The sequence below is a fragment of the Crocodylus siamensis genome, chromosome 10 (assembly GCF_052110815.1).
Source record: "Crocodylus siamensis isolate JL-2025a chromosome 10, ASM5211081v1, whole genome shotgun sequence".
NCBI lineage: Eukaryota > Metazoa > Chordata > Crocodylia > Crocodylidae > Crocodylus > Crocodylus siamensis.
The window spans coordinates 1,020,234-1,033,583 of record NC_143404.1 but is presented as its reverse complement, the minus strand read 5'-3'; the positions used below and the strand labels follow the sequence as shown (position 1 = coordinate 1,033,583).

General features: G+C 43.8%; 1 protein-coding gene across 2 annotated transcripts in view; it reads right to left on the bottom strand.

Moving 5' to 3' along the window:
* Nucleotides 1–13,350, bottom strand: part of RNF145 (ring finger protein 145) — a 65,252-nt gene that overhangs the window by 26,774 nt on the left and 25,128 nt on the right. For both annotated transcript variants that reach the window (XM_090064056.1, XM_090064057.1), the window contains exon 3: nucleotides 4,611–4,719. In XM_090064056.1, the coding sequence (XP_089920182.1) occupies nucleotides 4,611–4,719 (109 nt within the window). The remainder of the gene's footprint in view (nucleotides 1–4,610; nucleotides 4,720–13,350) is intronic.

Genomic DNA, 13,350 nt, shown 5'->3' with positions numbered 1-13,350 from the left:
TGCCTGGAAGAGCTGCAGTGCCACACAAAGATGCTGACAGGAGCGCGGGTGTACACTCAATTCTGATCAATTAGAGCTGTATTAAGCACCCACTTTTACACTGCAGAACAGCTCAGTTGACTTAAACAGCATAAGAAAACGAAAGACCAAAACCATTATTTTCTGGGTAATTAAATGACTCTTAAATGGTGTTTCTACTTTACAAAATTAGGACATAAAAATAAAGCTAATTATCAGACTGCCAGATTTTCTGTGGCTGGGAGCACAGTTCTAGGGCTATCATTGTGCCGTCAAGCTCAAAATATAACCGCTGCCAGCAACTTTCTAAACAAAGGTATACATCTGACAGGGCTTGATACGTGAGGGATTTATACATTACTACAAAGGCAAGAAAGCTTTCCCTATTTACAAAAGGTGCTTTGTAACCAGCTGCCACAAGACTGCAATTATTTGGCCCAACTGTGTCAAGTCACTGGCATTGACTCTGGCTGGCCAGTCGCCTCAGCCAACATCAAGCAAGCGCACCAGAAACAGAATTAGTTCACACGTCACTGGACATCCTCCTATTACAAATAATACTTTAAAAAAGTAGCCAAAACAAATGGCTCCCTCTAAGTCTCCCCCCTACACGGGAACCCTCTTAATTCTAAAAAGTTTGCCAAATGCAAGATACGGCCACAAGCCAACAGGAAAACAAGCAGCTAGAATGACGCTCCGTTCATTTCTACAGCATAACTGCGCATTTTTCTCCAATGTTACTCACTCCCATTTCCAGTAAAGAGAATATGAGGTCATGGTTAGGGGGAGGGGCTTGTGCAACTACACATACAATACTGGAACATGCTGTCAAGGCGGCCCACTTGAATTTCAACTTGCCTTTGCTCCTTAGATCCCCCGTAACATTCTCACTGTCCGTGTCTCACTGCATCAGATATCCTACATTTGGACTAATCGGTTCTTTCAGGGGTTCTCCAAATGCTTTATACAACACTAGCCAATGAATCCTCATTATCCCTGTTACTGCTCTCCCATTTTACAGATGGGGAAACCAAGGCACTGAAAAAGTGAAGTGACCAACCCTAAAAATCACATAAAACGTGGAAACCTGAAACCAAAGGCCAACAGAAAGGCCAGACCTCCTGACCCCTAGTCCTCAGAATAACTTGTGGTTTAAGGCACAAAGTGAAACAGCAACACTGGAAGCCAAAGATAGTCAGTAATTCAAACTTCCTAATAGCCTGCAGTGTCACAAGTGCCAGCAGATATCAGTCTTGCAGCTTCATATTCCAAGGTATCGTGCATCAGCAGCACTGAGTTCATAGGTCTCTAGCGTTACCTCGTTACTCACCCGGAACATCCTGTCAGCTAACAAGCTACTGTGTCTGCAGTACTGAGAGCTTTCAGCTGCACTGAGTATTCAGAGGAGCAGCTTTCAAATTGCAAATGATAAAAAACCATCAGAACATCACCACAACACCTGTGGCACAGAGCGTATCTATACATTAGCCCCACTTCAATGATTAAAGGGTCTTGATGAGACCCTCACCAATTTGGAAACTCTTGGGTTTGGCCAAGAATGGCTCTTCCTTTATTACTACCATCCCCAGCTACTGGGGGAACCTCTCTCCCGTCACAGAGGACAAGGCCACATGTCTTCCAACAGACCAGTCAGTGCTGCTCTGCAGGGATGGACGAGTTCCCTCAAAGAATTTCAGCACAAGACATATCTATTCTTCCAGCAACCAAAGACCCAAACCAGGATCAAATGGCAGGATTCTGGCCATTTATTTATCACTTAAACTAACCACTAAATTTAGGAAAAGTGAAATCCTACAGTTAAATGGAACTCCTGGTAATTGACTGGTAAGGAGCGCTGTATAGATGCATGGTGCTTGGTGTCATTACATCCACAGTGCAAGCAACATGGTAACGCTGCAATAGCGTCCATTCATCATGCCATTTACAATGCAACAACGGTTAAAACTCACATTCAAATGAGAATGAATTCAAGTCAGGATTAAAATCAAGCTCCAGGCAAGTTTATATCCCCCTTTCTGACACTCTTTTCAGGGTTGGAGTCAAAACCCCAGAGCAGGGTGGATAAAAACATTTTTTTTAAATAAAAAATTCTGGTTTTTTTATTTAAATCAGATATTTTCGATATAATCATATTTTTTGGTTTTTTAAGATTTTTTTGTTTAAAGATAAACATATAAAGACAGTTTTAATTTAAGATATGTTAAAGCTCAAAGATATCATCATGGTATTGAGATTATAACTTCTAATTATCTACTATTTGAGACAGTATATTCATGTAAACATTTAGAAGAGTTTTTATAAATAGGATACAACAGGCCATGAACTATATTAGGGGCCCAATCTGATAGGGTTCCCAGAGGCTCCTCTATAAATTAGTAAAGGTTAAAGAAAACCACTCTACCCAATGGGATTCAATGCTCAGCCCAGAAGATCCCAGTGAGCATCTCTGGGATGCTTAGTTTCAGTTCTCAAACTGTGGGCTTGTGCCTCCAGAGATAACATCCTTGTTCACAGCAGTACATATCATCCTGGAATAGGGATTATAACTTCTAATTATATACTACTTAAGACAATATATTCTAATTATATACTATTTGAGACAATATATTCATGTGACCTTTTTAAAAGTTTAATAAATAGGTCACAAGAGACCATGAACTGTATTAGGGGCCAGAGTCCCAGAGGTTCCTCTATAGATTAGTACATATTAAAGAAAACCACTCTACCCAATGGCACTCAGTGTTCAGTCTAGAAGATCCCATGAAGCATCTCTAGGATGCTGAGTTACAGTTCTCAAACTGCGGATTCGTCTCCCCAGAAATCATAGGCAGATGAGGTTCTTTGGGTAGATGTGGCCTCTTTTATTAGACCAACTAAGTAGTTGGAAAAATTGTTCTTTGCAAGCTTTCAGGTACAAACACCCTTCTTCAGGCATAGGGAGAGTCTGTTGGCTCCACAGATAACATTCTTGCTAACAGCAGTATATGGAGACGAGACAGAACGGCCCTGATTACCCACCCAGCAGCCCTCTTGTCTCTCTGCAAGTTTGTGTACACACAGTCAAGCTCTTACCTCTCTCTCAAAGTGCAGTTTCAAGAAGTTAAATGAATAGAGGAGATCGAACAATAAGAATGCAGTTTTTGGAGAAAACAATGATTAAATCGAGGGTTTCTGACCAGTGGTTGAAATCATTTTGATTTAAATCAAGCCCACCCTGCCCCAGAGGCTGGCTTTCAGTGTTGTAGCTCGACATGCCCATCTGTCAGAGCAGAACTCATTACCACCCACAAAGTTTAAACCATGAGTTCTTAGAACTGGGTGTCCAACACGTCAAAATCGGAGCTTCTAAAATCCTAGGACAAAACTCCAACTACCTGTAGCTATAAAAGCTCTGGGGCTCCCAGGGGAATCCTTGGGAAGCCTCTTTGCTGCCTACCCAGGAAATACACACTGCCATAATTCTTCCCTTCACCCTTTCAGGAAACCATTAAGAGGAGCCCTGACAGCCACAGTATCAACACAGCTCTGTTACCACAAAAATCTCTGTTTACATTTCCCTCTGTTGCAATGGAGTTAAGCAAAAGACATTTCAAAGCACTTGCAGAAACATTTTTTTTCTATGCCATTTTCAAACCTATCACTTAGTGTAAGCTGATTTAACACAGTGCTTTAAAATATTTCCCACTGCTGGGTTCCAAGATAACACTGCCCAATTCCGCACAAAGTTTCTGAAGCAAGTACACCAAAGAGATGTTTTTTCCCCCTTCGGGCTGCAACCCTGGGTTAAGTGAAAGCAAGCTTGCTTTCATTTGGGCTTACTGTATTCAGCAATACCCAAAGAACAAAGAAAGGTTACTTACCTGGTACAGTTATATTGTCACAGCACTCTTTACTGTCTGCTGCTTTACATTTTGGAACCAATCCATAACTGCTTTTGTTTTTATTACTGCAATATTTCTTATCAGAACTACTGAATTATGGACACTTCCAGGCTCTTTATTCCATAGTTTCCCTTGCATGCAGCCACCAGCCAGTTGAGAGGAAAAGTGTTTTTCCTTCTAATAAAATAATTCAGAAACTCAGAGAAGCGCTACAGCTCTGCTGGTTTACCAGTTTCTACTGCCAGATTCAGACCAGACTTAGCTGCACTGTGGACATTTTCTCTTCTTGGTCCAAGAGGCATTGCATGCATCAAAAAAGCAGTGCGTTTTCCTCTTCAGAAAGAAGTTTCCCTCATGCTGGAAATAATATGCTTTATGACCCTGAGCCAACCCCCTTAAGTCGATAGAGAGGTTCCCACTAAGTTCAGTGAGTTGGATCAGACTGTGCACACCTTTCAGAGGCAGAGCGCAGTCACTGTAAACTGATTTACAAAACAGGGATATATTCTTGATAGCTAATGGGGAGGAAACAGCAAACAAAGCATAACAACCACCCCCCCCCCAAAACAAGGAAACAAACCCAGACTTCCCTTCTGCTTGTAGCTGCTACTGGCAAAAAAAAAAAAAAATCATGAAAAGAATTTGCAATTCTTAAAACCAAGTCATCAGAAGAATTCCACATGTTCCTACCTGGAGATCTGGTGCCCAGCATACAGCAGCAGCGCTGTCAGAAAGTACAAGTAGAGCTGAACCAGGTGTTGTCTCGGTAGCGTCAGGAGGACAACACTCAAGATGTAACCTGGAGCAGAAAGGAAACAGAAGCAGAAATGAAGCCTTCCAGTGCGAGTTTTAGAAAGCGAGATCAAGACTCATATTGTTCATAAAAAACACAACTGAAATCCCTCTGGTCTCTCTCTCTCTCTCTCCCTGAACTCCATGCAGCTGCATTACCTCTTCAGCATCCCTGAAGTGCATCTCCACAAGAAAGGAAAAAACGACATAGCTTGCACATATGGGCACAGGCCTAGTGGCTTCAATCAGACTGAACCTGTCAGAAGAGGAACAGACCCAGAACGTTGCAACAAGAGTAGAGGGGACTGCAAGACTTGAAAAAAGAAAAAGGCCCTTGTGCCTGGTCTTCCCTGAAGCACCTGGAAGAAGTGAAAATAACTTTCTGAATTAGCCTAAGCAACAAGAGGGAAATCATCTGCCTGGCCTGTCTACCCGATGTGTTCAAAACCACACAGGCACACCAGTGTGAGAGCCCTTAAAGACAACATGCCTAAAACCTATATATGCATTAACTGAACTGCCCTGTTATTTCAGTGTTCTCCCATGACCCATCTTCAAGGCAGAGAGACCTGCTGAACAGCACTGTTTGAGACTGATCTCATTTCGCCCCTTCTCTGCACTGCTGGAACTTGCTTCTGTGCCAGCAATCGATGCAGCATCAAGCTCTTCTGGAGCAAGCAGCAACTTTCATTGCCTGCACTTGCCTGTGGCCCTGGCAGCTACTTCAAAGGCTGACTAGCATTCTCTTCCCCCAGGGCAAACATGGCTTCGTTCTTCATGAACATAACTTGGTTAGTCGCCCTCAAAAGAACAAACTCTGGTCCTTCCCTTCACACCTCTCTCCACTACAATGCCTACATAGAGCCAAGTTGGGAAGCTGCTTTTCCACACTTCAGCTCAAAGTACCCATGTCAGCACCACACACAGACAGACAGAGGGCACACCACAGGCCAGGCTTGTTCTTCCACCAGATCTCTCTGTCCTGGAATTGGCACTGAGGATGCTCATTTCAAAGGTTACTAACTTAAGTGCCAGTGCAGTGGAAGCCATTCAGAGAAACCCATCACCAACAAAGGACTTCCCATCAGAAAAAAACCCTTTATGGACAGGTTCATCGTACACAAAATCACAGATCTGCTACAAATGCCACTTGCTTACAATATGATCCATCCACTCAGCTCCATGTCAAGTTGGTAACCACCTTTTAACTGGAGCAGATTTTTGCAGACTGAGTGGTGTGTTATTAGGCTGCTTAGCATCGAGACATCACAGAGCTTCTGGAACAAATATCCTGTAATACCTTGCATCAACAGCAGCACAATTATCTACTGTAAAGCCACCCAGAAACACATCCTGCCCTGCTATCATAAACTAAGGCAAATGTTTATGTAAGGGTAGTCCAACTCGTTTCAACTGCCCACTGCTTAAGTCTTTTCAACCCCTAGTGCTTCATCTCTATAAAATGACATTAACAGTAAACCCATTGAAGAGTGCTGGAAATTTGTCCAACAATTTTTTTTTTTTTTTTTTTTTTAGGGAAAAAACCAGCTTCATGCCCCCAAAAAACACCCCAGCAATCAATCGTCCATTCAGGCATGTAAAACTTCCTTATTCTAGGTAAGGACAAGCAAATAAAAGCCACCTTGAAAAACTGTGCGTGTATTATACATACACACACACACACACACACACACACACACACACACATTTACACTTACACCAGCATTTCATCATAATTTTCCACACATTCATCAAAAACCTGAACTTATCATAAGTTAGACGTTTATCTACTTGTCTTTCCCAAAGTCTCTTTAGCAGGGAATATGACCCATGCTTCAAAGAGGAACCCCCATGAATTTCCATAAAGTCCTTGGATTTTTCCCTCTTTCTCTGAGCTTGAAGTTTAATTTAATGAAACTATTGAATGGAGCCTGAGGTCTAGGACTATAACTTTGCTTATAGCAATTAAGATGCTTTGTGTGAACCACATGCTTCTAATTAATAAAGCAAACAGATGTTCACATCTTTTGTCTATTCTTTAGCTAAGTAGCAAACAAGGATTTGATGGGGTTTATTGCCTGCTTCCTGCTTTCCCAACAAACATATGAGCAGCAACCACAAGTACCGCTGCGCAGTGTTGTCCCTTAAAGGCAAAGCAGGCCCTTAACTAGTTTGCTTCACCCCATCCAGGACCAGCTAATAGAAGGGCCATGGTATTTGGCATGCAACATCCCAGGCCCCAGAGTAAATAGCTATATAGCTCTATCTATCTGTCTTTAGCTAGATATAGATATCCATATAGCTATAGATAGATAGAGCTATTTCTATGCATCTTTAGCTAAATACAGATTTCTGTGTAGCTATATCTATCTATCACGATATGGTACCTGCTGAGACACAACTAAGCATCTCTACAATACTGGACCTGACCAATTTCTGGAGGAAAGGTGCATCAGTAGGTATGGAACATGATACACAGAGGATGCGTGCGGCCTCTGAATCAGAGCATCCTAAACTCCTAAATGCTAGAAGCTCCAGTGGAAGAGGGGCAGAGGATAGAAGATTTTGGACATGCCCATTTCATCCTCCCCTTCACTATCTGCTCTCTGTGAGAGACAGGCCTATTTGTTATATCGGCCCACCCAGGACTACAAGCCTCCCCCGCCCCCCGTGCCTAGATCACTAAATCTACAACAACTAATTCTGAAGGACAAACCATAAGTAGGACAAGTGGATCTATAGTCTGACCCAGAAAATGCCATTTATTTCTTTTGTATGAGCAGATGCAAGTTTCAGGAGCAGATCTGAAGATCAAGGAAGGACATACCCTTACTAAAAATGCAAGCAAATTAAAAATATGACATCAACTGCTAAAAAGATCAGGAGGCAGGCTGTACAGCTAGAAGTTCATTTGGGCTGTTTACACGTGATCAACTTCTTCCACACCAGCAAGCCCTTCCTGAAGTCGCTGTGCATAATTTGGTAAGTGCTTTTATTATTTATTCAGCACTAAACAGTGAAACCCAAAAATAAAGTTTGGCATCGCTGTAGCAAACCAGAATCTTACAACAAACCTTCTCAAACCTCAGCCTCCTTGGCAGACCAGACAACACTTGGCACCTCCAATGTTTGCCGCCTTCTCATGACCTCCCAACTTTGGAGCTGCTCTTCCAGTGTTGCCGTCCAGTCAGATAACATACACCTGTCCTGCAGCCTTCTCCCGTTCAAGTCTCAGTTTAAATCCTGCCTTTTACTTTAGCCTAAGCCAGGTTTGGTTTTTCCCTTCACCTTATGAAGCAGGTTTCTGTTCCCCTTTCACTACAGAGATAATTCAAGAAATCCCACTTACTGCTCTTGCACCAGTATTTCAGCTCTGCCACTTGGTTTTATCTCATTTTGCTTGTCAGAGAGTCACTGTACTGGACTCCCAGACACTGTGATGCTATCTTCAAACAGGGCAGCAGAACATTTTGGAAAAGCAGAGCTATCCAGAGGTCATGCAGTTAATGCAGCCAGAACATACTCCTAATTAAATCAGGAACATGTTCCATTGCACTCTAAAAATAATGGGAGAGGCAACTCAAGGAGGAAAGGTGTCCAAGTGCAAATCGGAGGACAGACAAAGCAACATGGCTTTTCCACAGAGGGTCTCCGGACAGAGCAGGCCTCAGAGACAGAAAGAGTGGCAAGCTGAACAGCAGTCACGGTTACTGCAGCAGCCTCCATGTTGAAAGCTGCTGCTTCTGAGCTCAGGCCAGAATTTCAATGTTGATTTCCAGGACAGGCTTTTTAAAGTTTGCTCTAATTGTCAGTTTTCAGATGGGAGGAAAAACGTCAAGTGGTATCTTTTCATTTCATTATTTGCAATTCCCTCTTGAAACAGCAGACGTGAAATACACCGCGTGACAATATTTGCATTTTTGCTGCAAAGGCCCCAATCCCAGAACTGCACCCACATTACCATCTGCGACACTTTGCTGGACAGGAAAGTAAACACTTCATTACCAAAGTTGGCTCGTTGCAAGAAAGGGGATGAGGAAGAGGAGTGCAAATAAAAAGGCACATAAAAAGAAGTATTTTTATTACCTACTTTTCGCTCAACACCTGCTATTCATTTATGACACGTGCAACATCTGACTTCAAACCACAGAGTCAAGGTATGTACGTTTGGGGTAATTCAATTCCTCCATGCTATCTTAACAACAGCACTATTTCCACTGACTAGACAAGCAGACAGTTATCGGGAGCATCATTTCCTCTGATGGAAGAAAAAGATGGTGCCTTTAAACATCCCTTCGGATAGCTGGCGCACACGCGCGTACACATTCACCAGACTGGAAACTACCAGGAGCCTCAGGGTAAATGTCTAAATCTTGCAGCTATGCTTAATCCCAAGCAAGAGTTACTGGCTCTGAATCCACAACCAGCCCAGAGAGAGAGGAGAGGAGTCAACCTGCCTCTGGGCTCAACTGGGTGCTCCTCTCTTTCTCCTGACTCAGCAGCATACTAATTTCTGTCAGCTGGTCTTAAACCTAAGCAGAAGATATGATGGAGTTCAGGTCCAGCTTGATGAGTGTGTACCACAAGGGAGTAGGGAGGGGGAGAGCGAGCTCTGCACTCTCTCCTGCCTCTTGCCTGCTGTCAGTCACAATGCAATGCCACCAGGGAGCACAGTCAATCTCCCCTGATAGCCTCCAAGGGTGACAGATGGTCCAAAGCTGTGGGAAGTCCATGCCATGCTCCTCTAAAGACTGCTGAAAGCAGCATTGCTGCAAACTTCCCCCCAGGAGCCCAAAGGAGGTCAGGGAGAATGAGACACCCATTGCCTTCCTCTCCCCCACTGCCTGGGCTGCAGCCAGGCCCTCCAAAAATGCCAGGGAGAGTAAAGAGGAAATGCTCAGTACTCCTCTAAGCTACACATGTGTTTCTGTTCAGCTCTTAGCAAGACACAGGAGCTTAGTTACAACTTGTTGTTTCAACTGCATGGAAAACGCTGAGATGGTGGAATGTACACGCTGCACCACAGCAGCTGCGGGGCTGCCTTCCTGCACTTCCCTCGCTGTCTCTACCATTGGTCATTACAGTGGGCAAAGGGTCACTGTCCTGGGCTCAACTGGCTGCTTCTGAGCAGGCTTAGGTGTCAGTTTATTGACATGCATCCGCTGGGACACACATCAAGGGCACAATGCTAACTGCATCTCCAAGTGACAGGCCCTGATATTTAAGAACTGTTTTATTTTCCTGTTGGTTGCATGGTCACAAATCTCTTTCACCCATTTCAAATAGTTTCTTTGAAGCTCTATATAGATCTAGCTTCAGAATGAAAGCTTTGCATTCATCAATTAAGGAGTTTCCAATATTTCTTTCTTATTAAAAGTCACTGACTTTGGGTGTGCCAAAGAAACACTGGCTTCTTAAAAACCAGGGCCAGTTATCACCAAGAGAGGGATCATGAATCTAATACAAGAGATGTCTATCAGACTGCTCTTTACCACTACCAGGATGAGGCATAACATGATCCAATGGCTGGAAGCTGAATCTAAATCAATTCAAATGAGAAGGTTCAGATTCAGGCACAAAAATGTAATGGCAAGGGTACTTAGCCACTGGAACCAGAGGGAGATCTTTTGTTGCATGGTTCAAATCGTGAGTGTAGGGATACGGTTCTGTTCGCAGAAGTCTGGGACTGGATGCAGAAGTTACTGGGAGAGGTTCTAGCACCTATGGGACATAGCAAGTCAGACTGGATGATCTGAATGGTCCTGAATCCCACCAAGCTATTCCACTAATGTAACTCCTGTGTAAAGAGAAGTCCACATGAACACAGCTAGCTGGAAAACACTGAACAGTTATCCCCCACTCAGAGCTGTATGAACAAGCCTTCATCTGAATCCAGACAAACAGGATTTCAGAACTGGCTGATGTAAGGATGTCCTCTGCCCTCCCGCAGAAAGCAGCTTTTGTAACTGAGACGCTGAGGAAGTTCTAAGTACGCCTCTGCTATCACGGCAAGACGATCCCCTGCCTCAGAGGTGGCCCCCAGGCACAATTCAGACAAAGAAAAACTTCTGCAAACTGAAACAAACCCAGAGTCTAGCCACGAAGTCTGCACAGATGCCAGAATCCATAGGACGAACTGCAGTCAGCCAGCCGGGCACCAGCATCCAGAGGGGCAACTACTCTAGCTCAGTCCTGTTCTTGGGAGCTCCACAGTTTGTAAAACAACGTCAGAGGATGCCTTCAAGAAACACTGAAGGAGTGCCGTGGATCAGCAAGCCACAATCCAGCTAACCTGCAGCCTTGGGGAACCACACACCTCATAACCTAGAGGCCACTCTCCGTTAGCAAGCATGCTGAGGCAAGGCTGCACCAGCAAAATTGCACTCCAAAGCTCCTGTGGCTTCAGCTTAAACCTTTGCTCACTTGCCTTTGAGGGAAATATGTTGAAAACTGCTGGCTTAGATCTACCAGATATTCCTACGGACAAAAGAAGAAAAAAAAAAATGCTCTGAGGCAGCCACGACAAGGACATAAAGCAGATGGCAGATTTCCGTCCAAACTTCCCTGACACCCTGCTAACACTTCTTCCTTCTCCGGTTACCCAAACACAGCTCATGTCAAGTATTTGGGGACCAGTATGCAGCTCTGCAAGTGGGAGTTTGGGAGGGGGGAAAAGCGTGACTTTTTCACACTCCTACTGGACAAGGCCTCCAATATTTGTTCACACAAGACCACAGCTAACACTGAACGTCCTTTGGTTTTTGAACGATGAATCTGCATTTGGATAAGGACTCCTTCTCTTTAATTTGCCATTTACTTTGTTAGATTCTTTCGTGCCTGTCACAAGTGCAGGGTTTGTGATTTAAGTGGCTCTTATCACAGCATAGTCTTTGCCTCGTGATGGCTGCAACATCCATGAGAAAAATAGTTTAAGTTATTAGCACATAAACACGTAAACAGCCAACTAATAACTTAAACTATTTTTGAACAATTGCAAGTCTCTCTTCCTAAGCAAAGGCCTTGTTAAAAGGGCACTAAAAAAAATCAGAGTAACGTACTGCTAGCACATTTCAAAAGCGCAGCTTTTTACTGGGAGGTGGACCTGCAGAAATCCCTTTGCTGGTTGCCCCCTACTTTCTGCTCCATGTGTCAAGCTCTTTTTAAGCCTCTCTCAGGCACTGGGTGATGGCAGCAGCCAAAAGTGGGGATTTTGTCTTGGCTGTGCCAATGCTCCTGCTGGGACTTAAAAGCTGGAGGTTTTAAGAGGGTCTATAGGGTCTAGGTTTTAAAAGGCTAGAGGGTCTTGCCCCACTGCTCAAGGTCAGACCAGTAATCATATCTGGAGTCAGGAAGGAATTTTACCCCATTCTCATTGTCAGATAGGTATAGACTATGGGGGGGGAGGGGGGTTGCCTTCCTCAGTAGCATGGCCTCTACCTGGGACCTATTGGGCATATGTATATTAACAACATCTTCTAGAAGCAGGACATTGGCTGCCATCCCTGTGGCAGATAACAGTATGACCTCTTGCATGACTAATAATAGTTTTAGAAAGAGTTTAGATCATGGATTTGTATAGGAAGGTTTGGATAGGGATGATCCTGCCTCAAGGAAGAGGGTTGAGCTAGATGGCCTCTGGGGTCCCTTCCAGTCTGAATTCCCTATGAAATCTATGCAATGTAATCTTCGTGGCCAACCTGGGAAATCTGCTTAGCCAGACTTTGGAAAGTCTGACTGCGACAGTAGGGGCTATGCTAAAGACTGAGCTACATCCTGAGCACAGCAGAAATAAAAATTCTTTAGCCTCTCTCCCTACCAGTTGCAGGATGCATGGCTTATTCTCCAAGAAGCCCTGAATGCTGAGGGAATTTAAAGACATTACAGGATTTTTTTTTCACACGAATAAAACAAGACCAAGTCATAAGACTATGTATTCACTTAAAAATAGCGGTGTTTTAAAATAGAACACTTGAAAAATAGTTCCCCAGCTCACTTACCTAAATGCTGCCCAAGCATAAGGAACGCAGATGCGTCTTTAAGACTGATCTTTAGCAGCGCTTCACCTGGTTACTGAGAGGATTTGCACACTTTCCAAAGACAGAGGGCTAAGCCATGTCTCCTCACTCAATACCCTTTACTAGTTGCACAAATCTACCTTGTTGGAAGAGACTGCATTAGCTTCTTCCCCTGCCCCCAAGAGGGACCTTTGGACAAGAATGTTTCATATGTTTCAGATAGCTATACCCTTCCTCCAAGGATGAAAGAGGCACCTTTGAAGAGGCAAGGCAGACATAAGCATCAGCAACAAAATCCATGGGCAAAGAGAAATGGGGTAGGCAAATGAGAAAAATGGAAGAGCAGCCTTTGACGACAGCAAACTTTGGGGGGCTTCCTCTTCCCTCCAGCCCTCTACATCAGTGATCCTCCACCAGGGAGCTGGAGTACCCGGAGGGGTCTTGAGATCCTTTCAATGATAATATGAACAATGTTAGAGTACATGAGTCACAAGATAGACCCAGAGATCCCAAATAAGAATGCAGAGTGTTAAAACCATGGTTTCCTGCTGTGGTGTCCAAGTCCTGTGCAACAGAAGAACTGGAATATTGTTTTTCTGTAATCAAAAAAAACAAGTGAAAAT